Source organism: Tursiops truncatus, chromosome 3 (assembly GCF_011762595.2).
Source record: "Tursiops truncatus isolate mTurTru1 chromosome 3, mTurTru1.mat.Y, whole genome shotgun sequence".
Classification (NCBI taxonomy): domain Eukaryota; kingdom Metazoa; phylum Chordata; class Mammalia; order Artiodactyla; family Delphinidae; genus Tursiops; species Tursiops truncatus.
Window position 1 is genome coordinate 116967837 of NC_047036.1, and position 18784 is coordinate 116986620.

The following is an 18784-nucleotide window of genomic DNA, read 5'->3' on the forward strand; positions in this document are numbered from 1 at the left end:
GCTCATTAAGCGGCGGAAGATCCGCCAGGCGAACTTGCGCGGAGCGCACACGCGCACGAGTGAGATCATGGCATTTAGGTGGTCTACGCGCGCGCACACGCAGCCTGGGTCTCAAAGGGAGAGGTCACGTGGGAGTATCTGCGAAAAGAAGACCTTCAGGAAAGCGTCTCCACCCGTTCCAGAAATGCCCCGGAAGTGCCTGCGCCCTCAGTAAAGATGGCAGTAGCATTTGCCAGGAGGGAGGCGGTGCTGCGCCTGCGCAACAAGCTCGGCAGGGAAGATGGCGGATGACAAGGTGAGCGAACAGGAACGTTGTCTGCAGTCCGGGGTGGGCTTCACACCTTTTTAGTCCTGGGGAGAGGCGACAGATGGGGAGGGCTCCTGGGTGGGGGGTGCCCCTTGCTTCTCCTGGGAGCGGACTTTTACTCCTGTCGACTGCCTCAATAATGGGAAGTGGAGTGGCGGAGCATTGCGCAAGGCAAGCGGAACCGGGAATCCCCCAGGTGTCACCCCAACCCCCAACCCCGGACCATGATGATCCTTAGTTACTTGCAGACAGTCCTCGGTCTTCTCTGTTCTCTAGCCACCGAAATTTCCCTTCCAGAGACAGGAAGTTTCCAACAACACAGACACACCCGCATTCGAACACATTCCTTGGGCACACTAATTTCGTCGGTATGTGCGACCAAAATCCTGAATTCATTTACCCACACCCTTGCAGACAGCCACGTTCCCTCCCCCCGCACCAAACCCCAGCTCATCCAGTCACACATTCAGTTTGGGATGGGTTTGGGGAGGAAGAGGGAGAAGCCTAGGCAGAAATCAGGTTTACCCCCAAATTGTCCAAGGAACTGCCTCACCGTTAGTCTGGAAGTTCAGCACCAACCACACATTTACTAAGTACTTGGAGTCCCTGTGTTAGGCCTCGGGACACAGGCGACAAGATAGACTTTCAGGTAGCTTCCTACTCACTAGCACTTGCCGGATAAACCTAGGTCCCCTAGCTGCCCCTCTTGTCTTCTCTATACACCGCTTACTGTATAAAATTCCTGTAAGAGTTGCTGTAAGTTACCGATGCAGGTCCCATCGGTCACCCCCTCCCAGGCCCCCGTGTGAATTCTTTACTTTTCAATGCCTTTCTTCCTTTACCACTATCATCTCAGGAAGGTTTTATAGGAAGGGGTTTCTTAGGCTCACTGCCTCCTGCCCCCAGCCTCTGATAGACTTGAGCAGGGGATGGGGCTGGGTCAACCTTCTGGAGCCAACCTCTCTTTTGTCCTAGGATTCTCTGCCCAAGCTTAAGGACCTGGCATTTCTCAAGAACCAGCTGGAGCGCCTGCAGCAACGTGTGGAAGACGAAGTCAACAGTGGTGTAGACCAGGTAAAGGTGCACCTGCCCCCTGCCTCCCGCTTAGGCTTCATTGGCCAATATGCTTTTGAGTGGGTGGTAGAGATTTATTCAGCAAATGGTTGGTTATTGAGGGCCTATTCTCTGTGTCACCAAGGAAAGTTTCCCTGAGAAAATGGCCTTTGAACTGGGATCTTAAGTAGGGGTTAACTGGGTGAAGGGGGAAGGAGGGAACATTCCCGGCAGATGGAACAGCAGAGGCAAAGCCCTTGTGGTCGGAGGTAGCATGATGAACATGCGAGGTGAAAACAGTTCAGTTTGGCTGCAGTAGTGGGGGAGCATGCTAGGATATGAGACTGGAGAAGCAAGCAGGGGTCAGATTCCTCAGGGACATCTCTCTCAGTGGGATTCTGTGGTTAGAGCCTTCTAACCTCAGGGTTCTGACATTGTGTGATCATGACTCCTAGGTTCTTTTTCTGCCCAGGACCTTGAAAAAATCTTTGGTGAGCATACTATGGTTTTCCAGAGTAAGGAGGAGCAGGTAGTGGAACATGCTAAGCCCAGCTTGAGTAGCTCCTGGGCAGAGAAGGGGAGAGCCTGGCTGAATTTTCTCCTGCATTTTCCTCCACAGGATGGCTCGCTCTTGTCCTCTCCATTCCTCAAGGGCTTCCTGGCTGGCTATGTGGTGGCCAAACTGAGGGCGTCAGCAGTATTAGGCTTTGCCGTGGGCACCTGCACTGGCATATATGCAGCTCAGGCGTATGCTGTGCCCAATGTGGAGAAGACATTGAGGGACTATCTTCAATCACTGCGCAAGGGGCCCGACTAGCTCTGGATCCCATGGGGGAGGCAGGATGAGCAGCTGGGGCCTGCAGGTGGAGACCTTTCAACCACAGATGCCATATCTGGCCTCCCCGGCTTTCACCCATTTGCTGTCTCCAGCTTTCCTGCCGCCTTCCTGCAGAGGCTGGACAGTGGCTCATCAGCCAGCACCCTGGACTCCTCGCCTCCATAACCCCATGGCATTGGCCCCAAGACAGTGGCTTCTAGAACTACCAGCCCCTTCCTCTTCTAGCCCTTACTGTGGAGTTTGCAGCTGACTCTTGATTCTCAGTATTCTCTCTGGCGATGTACCAAGGCTCCTCTCCCCTCGGAGCCAGCTCCATAACTTGATTTTCCCCGAACGTGTCACAATCCCCACTGATCCCCCCTTGCTAGCTACACAGGCCACCCAGGGTCTAGTTTGGGCATGAGTGTAGAGGACGGGGGTGTGCCAGGCCTGGGCCATCCCAGGCAGGCCCGCTGGACCCTGATGCTACTCCTGTCCACTGCCATGTACGGAGCCCATGCCCCATTGCTGGCACTGTGCCACATGGATGGCCGTGTGCCCTTCCGACCGTCTTCGGCTGTATTGCTGACTGAACTGACCAAGCTGCTGCTGTGCGCCTTCTCCCTCCTGGTGGGCTGGCAAGCATGGCCCCAGCAGACCCCACCCTGGCGCCAGGCCGCCCCGTTCGCACTATCAGCCCTGCTCTACGGCGCCAGCAACAACCTGGTGATCTACCTTCAACGTTACATGGACCCCAGCACCTACCAGGTGCTGAGCAATCTCAAGATTGGAAGCACAGCCCTGTTCTACTGCCTCTGCCTCCGACACCGCCTCTCTGCACGCCAGGGCTTAGCACTGCTGCTGCTCATGGCAGCAGGAGCCTGCTATGCAGCTGGTGGCCTGCAGGACCCTGGGAACACCCTTCCTGGGCCCCCTTCCGCAGCTGCTGCAGGCCCCATGCCCCTGCATATCAGTCCACTGGGACTGCTGCTTCTCATCCTGTACTGCCTCATCTCAGGCTTATCTTCCGTGTACACAGAGCTGCTCATGAAGCGACAGCGGCTGCCCCTGGCACTTCAGAACCTCTTCCTCTACACTTTCGGTGTGCTCCTGAACCTAGGTCTGCATGCAGGTGGCGGCCCCGGCCCAGGCCTCCTGGAGGGTTTCTCAGGATGGGCAGCACTTGTAGTGCTGAGCCAGGCACTAAATGGGCTGCTCATGTCAGCTGTCATGAAGCACGGCAGCAGCATCACACGCCTCTTCGTTGTGTCCTGCTCGCTAGTGGTCAACGCTGTGCTCTCAGCAGCCCTGCTGCAGCTTCAGCTCACAGCTGCCTTCTTCCTGGCCACGCTGCTCATTGGCCTGGCTGTGCGCCTGTACTATGGCAGTCGCTAGCCCCTCACCACCTCCACCCTGATTCCTGACCTGTAGATTGGGCACCACCATCGGCGCCACCTCCCAGTGCTGACCCCTCCCCTCAGCAGCCCTGTAACAAGTGCCTTGCGAGAAAAGCTGGGGAAGTACGAGCAGCCATGTCAGTCTCTGGAGGTAGGTGGATGGAGGGTTGAAGCCTGGGTTTGGTTAAGGAAACTCTTACACCCCCAGAAGTTCTTCCTGACTAAGGAATTAGGGGAGCATCAGTTCATGGGCCTGAGAAATGATACCGTGCCTGATGGGAGGAGGTGCCCTGCCTCAACCTGCATGAATGCAGTTTCTTAAAGTGGGGTGTGGGCAGCAGTTGGCTTTCCTTGCCTACTGTGGTCACCCCAGCAGACCCACTGCCCCCAGGCCTGGTGCTGGCTGCTCCAGCCCAGCCATGGTGCATGACTCCCCCATAACATGCTCACCCCCCACTGTCATGTAGGAAAGCCCAGTTGCTGCAGATTATACGCCCATCACCCAGGCCTCTGCCATGCTCCCCTAGCTGCAGCAGCACCTGGAAATAATGCCCCCACTCTCTCCTTATCCCGCCTTTGTTCTGGAAACCTCAGAGAGGACTGGGGCTTGACTCATCTCAGGGATGTTGACCCTGGGCCCTGGCTTAAGCCTACACTCCTGACCTCTCTGCTCACTCTAAGGGCTCTCTCATAGCCCACTGCCCCCTCTATAGCTTCTAGGAGGTACCATCTTTCCCACTCTGAGTCCTGCCCTTTCCTAGCAGTGTCCCGGCTCCCAACAGCCAACAGGGAAACTCTACACAGAGTGACCTGGGACCAGGCACAGGGAAACTTGTATAGCTCAATCAGTGTCTGTATAAGCAATAAGGTCTTAATAAAGTGCTCTGGGGTATAGGTGGTTCCTACAGTTGGCCATAATTGTCCTGTGTCTTCTGTGTTGCATAGCTCCTCTCAAACATAATTTCATTCCTCTGGTGCCCTGAGTATCTTAATCCTGGGGTGACTTGTTGACTAAGAGAAGAGGCTGTTTTTTCCCAGCTGTTGCTAACAGCATTGTTTCCTTTGAGAATTCCATGGAGCCGAGACTATTTTGTGTCACGGAGCTTTGGAAGTTTCTCTGAAGCATAACACTTGGGCCCTGGAGAATTTGGAAGGAGTCTTGGGAATAGAAAGTGTTGGGCCCAGCAAGGCAAACTGTAGACTGTAGGCTAGAGAGCTCTTAGGACTCAAGGTGGTCTCGTTTCTCATCTCCTCTGGATCCCTCACTGATATTCCTGCCTGTCCTCTCTTCTCATGACCAGAGGAATGTCAGGCCCTGCTCCCGTGGTAGAATACCTGGTAAGCTTGTGGGGAAAAAAAAAAGAGAAACCCCAGTCCTGCTGAAGCAGAATCTTAGGGAGTGAGGTTTGGGAATTTTTTTTCTTTATTCTTTTTTTTTTTTTCCTTTTCAGTAAGCTTCCTAGGTGATTCTGATGCACACTGCAACTTGTGAACTACTATTTCTGGCAGTGTAGAGCTATAGCCAACCAGGCTTGAGTTTTAATTCTGGCTCTGTCACCTATTGGCTGACTGTCCTTGAACAATTACTTAACCTCTCTTAGCTTTAGTTGGCTTATCTCTGAAATTGGAGGGGGGAGTCAGATGATACCTACTACTATAAAGGGGACTGGAAATGACTAAATCAAATAAGGGATGTTAGTGTGCTCAGCAGGTACTGGCACAATGAGACCTAGTTAGTGGTGTTATTAATTATCCATAATGAAGGTTAGCTTGGCTGTTGTGTCCCAACTCCTCTCCCTTCTAGGACCTTTACTAGGCCCAGCCTAGTCTGCTGAAGTCGCTGGCTCTGGACTTGGAGCTCCTGGTTCTGCGTGGCCAGGTTGATGGTGTCTTGCAGGATGCCAGCCAGCAGGCTGCGATAGTGATGCTCTGTGGCCATGGCCTGTTCCTCCCACAGCCCCCGCCAGGCTCGGAATACCTGTGCGCAGATTCAGAGATCCCCATCAGTCAGCCAGCCTTGGAACCAATTCAAGGCCTGCCCTCTGTCCTCACTGACCTGCAGCACGTGGCACGTCCAAGCCCGGGCAGCCTGCACGTGCAGGTCATAGAGGGCTGTCAGGTCCTGCTCCGCAGTGTCCCGTTCTGCCTGAAGGGCCTCCAGCTGGAGTCTCAGCCCTGTCCACTCCCGGTGCCATCTCTGCCTCTCCTCGGAAACCTTCAGTGATAATACGTACCGTTTGTTGAGCGCAACCTGTGTGCCAGGCTCTGCTCTACTTTATATTATTATTTCGTTTTATCTAATGATAACCTTTGAGGTAATTGCTATTTTACAGATTTGGAAACAGTGGGTCAGAGAAGTGACCTAACTTGACCAAATTCACATGGCTAGTGAGGGACAGAACTGAGATGACACATGCATTTCAGTAGTTCACCGTCATCCTTGGGGTAAAGTCCAAATCCAGAGGCGTGGCACACGGTCTCTTTAGCCTTGACTCTGACCATGCACCTGCCAGGCTCCAGCCAGATGGACAGTTGGCAACACCCAGAACCTACTTTGCCATTGCTTCCGTCTGGACTTTTGCTCATACAGGATTCTCTCCTAAGAGCATGTCTCCCACCTTCCCCTGATCCGACCTCCGTGCACACAAGTTTTGTTTCCTGTTTAAACAAGATCTGTTTACTTAGTGCCTCCATGTGATGAGCACAAACTGCCCTGTGGATCTGAGTCTAGTGAATTTCTCTGGCTAATCTGTTTGTCCTTAAAGTCTCAGGTTAGATGTCATCTTCTCTGCTCCACTCCAGCCTGGGCCAGGTACACCTGTTTGTTCCCACAAGTCACTAGCTCCCTCATTTACAGCACTTAGCACTGAGAATTGCATCGTCTATCCCCCACAAAGCTGTGAGGGCCATGAGAGAGGTTGTGGTCCAGTCTGCTGTGATTGATGCTAGATCCCAGCACAGTACCTGGCCAGGTTAAAAGGAGCCTCAAGGGACTTCCCTGCTGGTCCAGTGGTAAAGAATCCGCCTTGCAATGCAGGGGATGCAGGTTTGATCCCTGGTCTAGGAACTAAGATCCTACATGCTGCGGCACAATTAAGCCCACGTGCCACAACTACTGAGCTCGTGTGCCTCAACTAGAGAGCTGCGTGCCGCAAACTACAGAGCCCACGCGCCCTGGAGCCCCCACGACACAAATAAGAGAAAAACTCACACACCACAACTAGAGAGAAGCCCAAGTGCCACAACGAAAGACCCCACATGCCTCAACGGAGATCCCCCGTGCCACAACTAAGACCTGACTCAGCAAAAAAAAAAAAAAAAAAAAAGTAGGAGCCTCAAGTCCCCTACTTGACCTTCCTCACCTCTTCAGCCACCAGGCCTTTGATGTGGACCCCTGCCACCACTTCTTCCTCCTGTTGCAAATGCTTCAGTTCCTCTTGGATCCAAATTTGGTGCTGTTCTCGCAGTCTCTACCTCTGGGCCTGAGCCAGGAAGAACTGCAGGGCCACATCCGGGGCCTGCTGGGCCTAGGTGGCATCATTCTAGGCTCAGCCAGAAGCCCATGTGTGTACACAGCCTTAGGACACAGGGCCCAACTTTTCCAACAGACCGCCATTACCAGGGCAGCTCCTAGAATTACATCCAGGAGACTAGCTGGCCTGAAAGAGCCTGTGGCCTGGACAGAGACTCAGAGGCGGTGAGGGAAGAGGAGAGGTATTGATTCTGCCAGTAGGTGCCATGGAGGCCCTAGGGAGCCCATGCCCCTAAACCAACCCAGTAGGAAAACAGCCCCTTCCCATGCCCCTCCCTGAGGGATACAGTAACCCTTCAGGCCCTTCATTTGCCAAAAGCTCCATATTTCTCCCTGATGTTAGGGCAAGGTAAGCAGGACACATATTATCAGGACTCTGCGACTCTACTCCCCAACAGCTTCCAGTTGTTCTGGGGTACATGAGGTGTTACCTGTTCCTCAGAGTCCCTGAGAGGGTGCATTTGGTGGAGATCAGGTCCTATAGGTGCTGTTCTTCCTGCCACTGGAGGAAAATGCAGTTAAGCACACCAAAGGTGGAGAAGACCTCCAGCTCCACCCCAAGCACCAGCCTCACCTTGATGCTCTTCCTGGAGGCCTGGGCTGGGGCTTGCTGTTGAATCTGTGACCTGCTGAGAATATATTACGAATGAGAATTCTATTACCTTTTTTCCCAGGACAGTGTTGGTTTTGAAGTCAGATCAGGGTCCCAGCCCCTCGTTTTCTTAGCTGTTTGACCTCAGGCAGGTGGATAGTCTTCTGAGTCTCCATTTTCTCATCCATAAAATGGAGCTGATAAAAGTTGTAGAGAGCATGCAATGAGATAAGGCACCCAAAGCACTTAGCAGTGGCCAGCCCTGTTCAATAACTTGGAGTTTACACGCCTAATTCCCAAGGCCCAGGGCTGTAAAAACAAGTTATAAGTAATTAAGAAAATGAAAGCACCAGGAGAAGCTGGACAGGGGCGACCTTCCAGCCACCCTGTGACAAATCATGGAAGACAGCGCCCCTTCTGCATAAGGGAGGACATGCATCCTAAGGGGATGAAAGAGTGCCGTACTGAGTCTAAGGACTTGGATGTCTTTGCACCTCTGCTGCCTTTGATTATCCTAGTGACCCTGGGATACTCACATCACTTCTCGGAGCTTCAGTTTGCTGAAGCAATGCTGGGAGCGATGTTGTCTTCCCTGTTTAAAATAAATTGTGGCTTCCCCTTGACCTTCCAGACAAACTCCAAACATCTCAATTGATTTACAAAGACCTGCATGACCAGGCCCCTACTTCAGTCTCCAATCCTTCTCTCTGGACTTTCTTCTTCAAACTCTATCCTCCAGCAAATTGAGCTGCTTGCAGTCTCCCAAAGAGATCAAGGACTCGCTTACCTCTGACACTTCTCCTGTTATTTTTTCTGCCTGGAATGTTCTTCATTCATCTTTGCTAGCCATCTCCTTCAGGTTTCAACTTCCTCCATGAAGTCTTCCTTCTCTCTCTCGCCAAGACTAACTTAGATGCCCACATAGAGCCCTTTGGATAAGGTCTTCAGAGCACTGATCATGGTGTTAATTGTTTCTTTCCAGAGGATTATAAAAAGGCACATAGTGGTCAATAAATGTTCGGGAATCAATACATTAATGAAGGAAGGAAGAGCCCCCTCACAGTGCTCTGTAAACAGAGAAAAAGGAGGCAGACATCAATAGGCCTCCCAAGAGTTTGGATGGGAAGACGTACCTGTGGTTCTGGGAGCCCCATAGCCTCAGTTTTGACTGTTTTGAGCATCCAGCTTCCTGAGCGCTGGCTCCAGGCTTTTACCACCTGTGGAGAGGGGATTCTGGGTGGGCTCTGGCCATTGCTGGCCCAGGCACCCACAGACCTCACCTTGCTCACCCGCAACTCCCGCAGTGCCCTGCCCAGCTGGCCGAGCCCACTATCTGTCAGGGCGTCCCCAAGGAGGCCTGAACGCAGGCTCTTCAGGCCAGCCCGCCGGGCCCGGGCCTCTTCTACTGCATCCCAGAGGGTGGGCCTCACCTGTCTCACCTTCATCCTCCTTTCTGCGGCCCCCAACAGAGCAGCCTGGAGCAAGCTCAGGGAGCTGCCTAGTAAGGGGAGACACAGAGTGACTCCCTCCTTCCTCTGAACTCCAAAGCACACTGCTTGTAAAACTTTTAATTTCTGTTAACAGTACTATTCATAAAAATAGCTAACACCTGGGCTTCCCTGGTCGCACATTGGTTGGGAATCCGCCTGCCAATGCAGGAGAAACGGGTTCAAGCCCTAGTCCGGGAAGATCCCACATGCCGCCGAGCAACTAAGCCCGTGTGCCACAACTACTGAGCCTGCGCTCTAGAGCCTGTGAGCCAGAACTACTGAAGCCCACATGCCTAGAGCCTGTGCTCCACAACAAGAGAAGCCGCCTCAATGAGAAGCCTGCACACCGCAACGAAGAGTAGCCCCCGCTCGCCGCAACTACAGAAAGCCCGCGCGCAGCAACAAAGACCCAACTCAGCCAAAAATTAATTTTAAAAAAAAATAGCTAACACCTATCCGGCATTTTCCGTGTGTTCGACGGTACTGTGCTAAGGCTTTTCATGGATTGTCCCTTTTTAGCTACACAATACTCCAGTGGGGCAGCAACCCTAATTTACCCTGTCTCCCTCCACATTTTCCAGATGAGGCAACCGAACCTCAGAGAGGTCAAGCAACTTCCTGGTGAGTGGCAGAACTGAAACTCAAGCCCAGTTCTGTCTGACACTAAAGCCTGTGCCCTTAGTCACGATCCCAAACTGGCCTATACGTAAACACACTTCCTTCCCTCCCTGCTTTGTCCTTGAGAGTGTGAAATGCCCCAACTTATCTTCCTCATTCCACAGGGCCTGATGTAGGCTGTGGTCTGGGAATATGTTGGCCAAATGAATGTGTTTGTTGATTCTGAAGACAGAGGGCCAGACTTTTACTTTTTTTTTTTTTTTTTTTTTTGTCTACGTTGGGTCTTTGTTGCTGCATGTGGTCTTTCTCTAGTCGCGGCGAGCAGGGGCTACTCTTTGTTGTGGTGTGCGGGCTTCTCATTGCAGTGGTTTCTCTTGTTGCGGAGCACAGGCTCTGGGCGTGCGGGCTTCAGTAGCTGTGGCTCACGGGCTCTAGAGCGCAGGCTCAGTAGTTGTGGCGCATGGTCTTACTTGCTCCGCAGCATGTGGGATCTTCCCGGACCAGGGCTTGAACCCATGTCTCCTGCATTGGCAGGCGGATTCTTAACCACTGTGCCACCAGGGAAGCCCCACAGACTTTTTTTTTTTACTCTTTTATTAGTGGAAAACTTCAAACATATACAAAGTCTAGGAATTTCATCTGCTTATCACCTTATCAGCTTCAACAAATATCAACTCATGGTCATTCTTGTTTGATCTATACACTCCACTTGACCTCCCCCAAATTTCTGACATATCATTTCACAGAGGCCTGATCTTTAATGAGTGTGTGAAAATAGGAAAGTACCTTCCCTTCTCTGATCCTCCCTTTCCTCGTCTATAAATTAAACCTGCCTCCCTTCCCTCGCCCGTAGATTCGATCTGCCTCATGGCATTGTGGTAAGAATCAAAGGTTTTAGTCAGTGTAAAAATGCTTGGTAAACTGTTGAAGGCCTCTGAAAGGGTGAGGGGTTGCTTTTACTATTGGCCTTACCTTTCCAGACGGTGAGAGCCTGGCAATTCTGGGACCTTTCTGAATCCTGGCCATCCCAGAGGCTCAGGTTCTCTCTCGGCTCGCTAGGGTTGGGGCTGCCGCTGGTTGGGTGAGGGGGGGCCAGGCCTAAGGCCAGATCCTAGAGCTTCCCAAAGAAACCCACGTCCTCCCCCAGGCCACCTTGAGGGTCCAGGCAAAGAAGAAGGCCACTGTAGTTGTTTCCTTCCAGGAGACATGAGACAATCCAGGGCAGAGAGCCCTCCACCTCCTCACCAACAACCTTACCAGCCAACACCTGCAGCAAGGGACAGTCTCTGCCAGAGGGAGGGATGGAGGAAGAAAAGAGATGTCCACCGGTAGATGCAGAAAGAAACTGGCCCAAATCACACTCTGATGGAAAGATTGACTGTTTCCAGTCACTTTTGTGTACCACCAGACAGATTTGCAACCTTGTATAGATCTTTATTTTATTTTATATTTGATTACTTTTAAAATTACACAAATAATACATTCTCATAGTAAAAACAATTTAATTTTATATCTGACAAGGGACTTGTATCCAGAATATATAAAGAGCTCCTACACCTCAATAATAAAAATACAGCCCAATTGTAAAATGGCAAAGCAAGGTGACATCAACAAAAATGGCAGAGTAGGAAACTCTGGGAGTCTGTCCCTTCCCAGAAACATCTGGCAAAAAAAATGGTCAGAATCAACCTTACTGGAACTCTGGGAGATAGTCAAAGGTTGACAGCAATCAAGTGAATGTTTAACCAGGAGAAAGGCAGCTTAAATATGGTAAGAGATCTTTGTGGTGTTTTCAACTTACCCTAGCCCCAACCTTCTCCCCAGCACAGCCCACATTTCTGGTGGGGGTACCTGGTTCTGAAAGGAGCAGAGTAGATCTTGTTCCCAGGGAACTGTGTTTGTCTGTTTTGATTGTCTGGGGTTTCCCACAAAGGACTGACAAAAGCTGCCTCCCTTTGTCTCACTTATCTTGGAATTCTCTTGGAGCAGAGGAGCTATGCCAGAGGATAGTCCCCCAAAGCATTGAGAGATGAAAGAACAAGCAAAAATAACAGTTGGGGCAAACAATAGACACATGGAAAGACTGGGAGAAAAGGTGGGGAGTGAAATTTTGGAGGAATAAGGATTTTGAAAAGTTCCCATGTGTACTAGGGTACCTAGAAAGCCACACATATGTCCAGGGCAGTATGTGTGGTCAGAAGAGACCTGAGAAGACCAAAGGCTTTCACCTCTGGCTGAATTAGGGCTCAGTGCAAGCATCAGGTGAGGCTAAGGCAGAGCTGTAAATGGTCTTGCTAAGCATTTAAGGAGTGACCCAACACAGAGCCAGTCTGTAGAAACCTGGAGAATTTTTTTCTTCCTTTCTCCCTTTTTTTCCCTTTTCCTCCTCCCTGCCTCCTCCTTCTTCTCCTTCCTCTCTCCTCATTTCCTTTCTCCTACCTGTCCTCCTCCTCCTTTTTCTCCTTTTCCTTTCTTTTTTTTTTGGGGGGGGGGCGCGCATTCTCGGAGGTTAGGGAATTCTATGTCAGGTCATTGGCTAATCACTGAGATAATAGAATGAAGAATTCAGTGACTGCAAGGAATACAGTCTTTGCAAAAATTGTTTGGAAAAGTAAGCAAATGGATGGCTGATGCTCACAACAAGCAACAAGGCAAACCCTGGAGAGGAGGGAGAATCCAGCTTTCAGAGTTACCAGATTATCATATCCAGAGTGTCAGAGCACTAAGGAAAAAGAATGGAAACTTAAGAGACCAACACAATAAAGAATATAGTCTTTACAAAAAGTACTCAAATTGGCCAGTTTCCAACAAAAAATTATTAGGCATGCAAATAAGAAAGTATGGCTCAGGACTTCCCTGGTGGTCCAGTGGCTAAGACTCTGCACTCTCAATGCAGGGGGCCTTGGTTCGATCCCTGGTCAGGGAACTAGATCCCACATGCTTCAACTAAGATCTGGCACAGCCAGATAAATAAATAAAATTTTTTTTAATTAAAAAAAAAGAAAGTATGGCTCACTCACAGGAAAAAAGAAAAAGAAATTAATAAAAACTGTCCCTGAGGAAACCAGACACTGGATTCAGTAGACAAAGACTTTAAATCAACTGTCTTAGATATTTTCAGAAAACTAAATCAAGAAAATGATGTCTCACCAAGGCTGGCTCCTCTGTCAACTCCCAGTTCCCTCTTTCCCACCCAACTTCTAGCTTCACTGCTATCTTGGGAATTTTCCTAAAAATTTTGTGGTGGGAGAAGGGGAATAAAGATAAAGAAAAAAAAAAAAGAAAGAAAATGATGTCTCAGTGACTATCAATAGAACAATAGAAATTATAAAAAGGAACCAAGTAGAAATATGGGAGCTGAAAAGTACAATAACTGAAATTAAAAATTCACTAGAGGGTAGATTTGAGCAGGCACAAGAATCTCAACAAACCTGAATATAGGTCAAATAAAATTATCCAGTCTGAGGAGCAGAAAGAAAAGAGAATGAAGGAAAATGAGCCTAAGAGACCTGTGGGCTGACATCAAGTGTACAAACATATGCATAATGGGAGTCCCAGAGGGAGAAGAGAAAGAGAAAAGGACAGAAAGAATATTTGAAGAAATAATGCTCAAAAAGTCCCTCAAACTTATGAAAGGCATGAATCTACACATCCAAGAAGCTCAACAAATTCCAAGGAGGGTATACTCAAAGAGATCTACACCAGGACAGATTATAATCAAACTGTCAAAATCCAAAGTCAAAGAAAGAATCTTGAAAACAAGAGAGAAGCAGCTTATTATGCACAAGGGATCTTCAGTAAGATTAAAAACCAATTTTTCATCAGAAACTATGGAGGCCAGAAGGCAGTGAGATAACACAGTTAAAGTGTTGAAAGAAAAAAAAACAAAAAACCAAACCTTTCAACTAAGATTTCTGTATCTGGCAAGACTATCGTTCAGAAATGTAAGAGAAAGTAAGATATGCCCAGATAAACAAAAATTGAGGGAGTTCATTGCTAGTAGACCTGCCTTACAAGAAATACTAAAGGGAGCAAATCCTTCAGCATGTCAGACATGAGGAAAGGAGGAGACTCTGATGCTGCCCTGGGCCTCTACATCCATATTTCAGCCACCTACCCAAGCCTTCCCCAAAGCTGTTAAAAGGCTCCATCAAACTTACAGGGCTCCTGGAAGCTGCAGGATCCGCAAGGCTCCTCGCCACATGCCCTGGGTCCCAGGCCCCTCAGGAGGGTCAGGCCGTGGGCAGGACATGGTGACAGTGAGCAGAGAGCAGGCACTGTGGAGGAGATCAAAGGATCAGGCCAAATGGCTAGGGGATGGGGGTGGGTGAAGGCACCTGCCTGTCCTCACCTGTCTTCACCACCTGCAGCCTGCAAGTACAGCTCTGAGGCAGCTCTTGAGTCAGACACCTCCACTTCACTGACATTTTCTACCACCCTGGAGGAAGGGAAGGCTGATCTCAGCTCCTAAGCACAAGGGTTCTGTCCAGCCCCCCAGAATCTCTGCATGGGGAGCCCATGGGGGCCCAAGAGCCTATAAGAATCATCCCCAAGACTCCAAGCTCAATATATCCCCTAAAAGCCTCTCATCTTCATGATCTTATTTTTTCTCCTATCATCTGCCCAGTGAGGGAAACAAGATAGTTGGGATTGCTCCCATTTTATAGATGGAGAAACTGAAGTTCAGCTCGGTGAGATGCTCAGATCACCCGGGATGGTAATGACTGAGTTGAAGAGGTGTAAGTGGATGGGGTGGTGAGAAGAGCGAGAGGTTATGGAGATATGGGATGAAGGGAAGACGGTGAGAGGGAGTCCTGGGGGCAAATGCAAAACCTGTAAGCATGACCCCAAGTTCATAACTTCCCTTCCCTGGAGTGGCAGTGGGGAGAAGCCTCCAACGGCTTGGTTTGGGGTGTCAGCCCTGACTTAAGACAAGCTCCCTCAGACCCCGTTGGGCTCTGGACACTCACAAGCCCAGAGGGGACACATCCAGCACTGACAGGGTCTCTGAGCCTGGAGCAAGCAGGTCCCGACTCCTCCCACTGGTGCTGAGCTGCGATCACACAAGCACAACATCTGTTACAAACCGAACCTTTCCCCAGCCTTTGGCTCATGTGATCCTCCCGCTGGGGCCCTGTGAACCAAGCAGGGCACCAAAATTCAGCCATCTCAGGCAGGAAAATGGAGACCCCAGCAAGGCAAGCCGACAGTGGTGTGGAGGATGAACGGGAAGAGGGGGAACCAATGAGAGACTAGCTGTAGGTGTTTGGACGGGCAAAAGATCCAAACTCTTCAGGCAGTCCCTGAGCCTTGGGCTCTTTTGCAGCATCAACATGGCCTTGGCTCCCCAGGTCTCCCCTCCCCTCAGGGCCTCACCTGCACCAGGCTAAGTGTACTAAGCACGGCATCAGAGCCCCTGAGGGGCAGAGCTTCTTCAAACAGCATCTGCAGCAGCTAAAGAGGAGAAGGGTGAGTGAGGATTGAGAAAGGATTAACCTGTTTTTCAACATTTCCTGAGGGCAAGGAAATTATTTCTATGCCTGGCCCTGTGCTAGGTGCTCTGGACTTGGTGGCCAGGACAAAAATAGCCCCTGGCCTTGTGGTTCACAGCGAGCCAGACAAGTGAGCAGACATTTTCAGTGGGACCTCCTGTTTGCTAGGGTAGGGGCTCATGACAAGGTTTTGAGGCAACTATTTTAGTTTGGGGGCACTTTGCTGAAGCCTAAAAACAAAACGTTTATTATCATTATTAGTATTACTAAGAACAGTGAAAAGTAGACTTCCCTGAGTATTTGATCTTTGCACACCACCCCTCCTTGACCCTCACCTCATGGACCCCAGCCTCCCACCTTCCCTGACCTCTCAATAGCTTCGTGATTGATGCTGGAAAAACATCCTGTATGGACCACGGGGTGCTATAGGAACCCCAAGGAGGGGCACCTAGTCCAGCTAGGGTGGGGAGGGGAAAGTTCTCGAAGGTCTCCTTGAGGAGCCAACACTTGAGTCTCATAACAGCTATGACTGGTGCATCCTCTGGGACTCACCTGAGGCACAAGCCGGGGTGCCTCTGTTTCTCGACCCCGAAGCAGCAGGGCCACACTGTACCCTCGGCCCACCGAGCCCAGCATGCACTGGACTCTTGCTAGCAACTCCTGCTCCGCCTCCTGCAGGGAGACACAGGCACATCTCCGACTCAGGTGCCTGCCCAGCCTGCCCTGACCAGAGAGCTTGGGAAGCACTCAGCACTCCAGGATCAAGGGTCCTGAGTGCTCTGACCCTCCTCCCATCGCCCTACCAGACCCCCCTACCTGAGGAGCATCAGAACCCAGGACTCTGTCAAAGGTGATGCATTGTTCCTGTGAGCAGAACTGGAGTCAACAGTGTCACTCCCATCTTCCCTGGACTTACCCACACCCCATCCCAGCCCATCCCATCTCTACCTGACTCTCCGGAATCCCACGCTGACACAGGCGGATGCTCTTGGGCCCCTCCAGGAGGAGCGTGGGGCAACAGGTCTCCTCGGGGCCTGAGACAGGTGGGCTTCATATCAGCTCTCATGGGGGAAACTGAACTCTCAGGACTCCTGAGTCCTGCCCTCAACCTTTGCCTGAGTTTCCTAATGTGAGATGGCCTCACCCTCCCCCTCTCCCAAGAGGCTCTCCCAGGCTGTGTTACCTCTGAGATGAACGTGTGGAGGCTTCTTACCAGATCTTCTCCTTCGCTCTACTTCCACCACCACGGCCAGCCTGGTCTGTGGGTTGTCAGTGAGGACTGAAGGGGCTGAGCTGCCCCAGCCCAAAGCAGCCCCTGTGCTCATCGCCTCTCCGCACTCCATGGCTTCTGTGCCTCTCAGATTCCCCTCAATAATTCATCACCCTGATCTGAGGGCTCTGGGTGGGGCCTCTAAACAATAACTTACCATAGGAGGTGACAGACCTCTCTTTTCTGAGTGAGCCAGACTGTTGCATGGAATTTTTCTTTTTTTCCTCTTATGAAAAATTTCAGACATATATAACTGTGGAGAGAAGAGTTTAATGAGCTTCCAGGCACTCAGCTTCAGCAGTTATCAACTTATGGCTGGTCTTATTCCTTCTGTTCCCCCTTCCACCCCAGTGGATTCTTTTTTTTTTTTTTTTTTTTTTTGCGGTACGCGGGCCTCTCACTGTTGTGGCCTCTCCCGTTGCGGAGCACAGGCTCCGGACGCGCAAGCTCAGCGGCCATGGCTCACGGGCCCAGCCGCTCTGTGGCATGTGGGATCTTCCCGGACCGGGGCGTGAACCCGCGTCCCCTGCATCGGCAGGCGGAGTCTCAACGACTGCGCCACCAGGGAAGCCGCCAGTGGATTCTTTTGAAGCAAATCCCACACACCTTATATTTCACATATAGCTATTTCAGTATGTATTTATAAAAGATAACTACCTTTTTAAAAACTGACAGCTTTGTTGAGATATAATTCATATACCATACAATTCACCCACTTAAAGTGTATTATTCAATGGTTTTTAGTACGTTTTCAGATATGTGTAACTCTTACTACGGTTAATTTTAGAACGTTTCCATCACTTTATAAAGAAACTTGCTTTCCTTTACTATAACCTCCCTAACCCCCACCCTATCCTGACCCTTAAACAACCACTCATCTACTCTCTGCCTCTATAGATTTGCCTATTCTGGACATTTCATATAAGTGGACTCACATAATATGTGTTCTTTCTGTGACTGGCTTTTTTCTTGTTTTCCAAGGTTCATCCATGATGTAGCATGTATCAGTACTTCTTTTGTTTCTGTGGCTGAATAATGTTCCATGTAGGATGAAATTACTTCTGTCACCAACTACCCAGAGTTTGGCCAGACTTCACAGGTAAGAGCACAGTTGCAATAAGACTACCCTAAATTCAGACGCTAGTCTCAAGCTCAGGGGTCCTCACTTTGGCTAGCTATCTACACTCCCAGGTATACCCGCTACTCCTGCAGCTTCCATAATTTGCTGGAATGACTTACAGAACCCAAAAAAGCATTATAGTTACTGTATCTGACACCAATTCTCTAACACTGACTGGGCGTCCTACATTTCAATCCAATTCTGATACTAATGTCGACTGAAAAAAAAAGCACAACCTGTGAATTGTGAGTTAAGTTTTATTTGGGGTAAAATTAGGACTATAGTCCAGTAGACAGCATTTCAGATTGCTCTGAGAAGCTGCTCCAAAGAGGTAGCGGGGGAAGTTCAGTATATATGTGATTTTGGTGCCGGGGGAATACGTGCAATGAAGCACATATTCCTTTGCAGGAGGTTTCTGCTAGTGTCGTGAAGGTTACTGCTAGTTACCAGGAGCAGGTGTCACCATGAGGTATGATTTTAGTGCTTTTCTAGGTACAAGGAGATGCAACAGTTGGACTCATAAAATTGTCTCCTGAAAATATGTATCTGAAGACCTGTTTTGCCAGTTTTTCCTAGAGCACAGAGCGCCTCATTCCTCATCTCCACCCTGAACTCCTTTCAGGGGGTGTTGAAGGTCAGCAGTTGCAGCAGCTCATAATTTGATCCTTGTAGAGGTAGATGGCAAGCGCCAATTTGTAGGTGACACTAACTACTTGGAGTTAGCGCCAGATCCCACAAGTTAAAATGCAAGGTTCTCAATAAGACCCCTTATTTCAGGTTCCAGCCACAAGTGGGATCCCCAGGTTACTTGTAGTACTGCCTGACTTGGCTACAGATTCCTGGGTTCCCACAACCAACCCTCAGGTTCAATAATTCACTAGAATGACTCACAGAACTCGGGAAAGTGCTCTATTTATGATTACCTTTTTTTAATTATAAAGCATGCAAGTGAACAATCAGATGAAGAGTGTTGGAGTCCAGCTCCAACGAGTCCAGGAGTACCTGAGGGAGGAACAGAGTCAGCGACGGAGAAAGAACGAGACTGACACTGTCTCTGGAGTCAGGCAGATAGTAGCATACTTTATTGTTATTCAGC

The 18784-nt window shown here is 50.1% G+C and overlaps 2 protein-coding genes and 1 non-coding gene across 3 annotated transcripts; all 3 read left to right on the forward strand.

The window, feature by feature from the left end:
* The first annotated feature begins 136 nt into the window (after positions 1-136).
* Positions 137-2565, forward strand: LOC117311618 (SLC35A4 upstream open reading frame protein). The gene is made up of 3 exons (XM_033853258.2): positions 137-295; positions 1283-1381; positions 1980-2565. The coding sequence occupies exons 1-3, from the start codon at positions 281-283 to the stop codon at positions 2175-2177; spliced, it is 312 nt and encodes a 103-aa protein (XP_033709149.1). The 5' UTR covers positions 137-280; the 3' UTR covers positions 2178-2565.
* Positions 2566-2596: 31 nt separating this feature from the next.
* Positions 2597-4492, forward strand: SLC35A4 (solute carrier family 35 member A4). The gene has a single exon (XM_004321977.3). It carries the CDS (start codon positions 2598-2600, stop codon positions 3570-3572), a length of 975 nt encoding a protein of 324 aa, XP_004322025.1. The 5' UTR covers position 2597; the 3' UTR covers positions 3573-4492.
* Positions 4493-12659: 8167 nt separating this feature from the next.
* Positions 12660-12732, forward strand: TRNAE-CUC (transfer RNA glutamic acid (anticodon CUC)). The gene has a single exon. It is a non-coding gene; the product is annotated as a tRNA-Glu (tRNA).
* The last annotated feature ends 6052 nt before the right edge of the window (positions 12733-18784 follow it).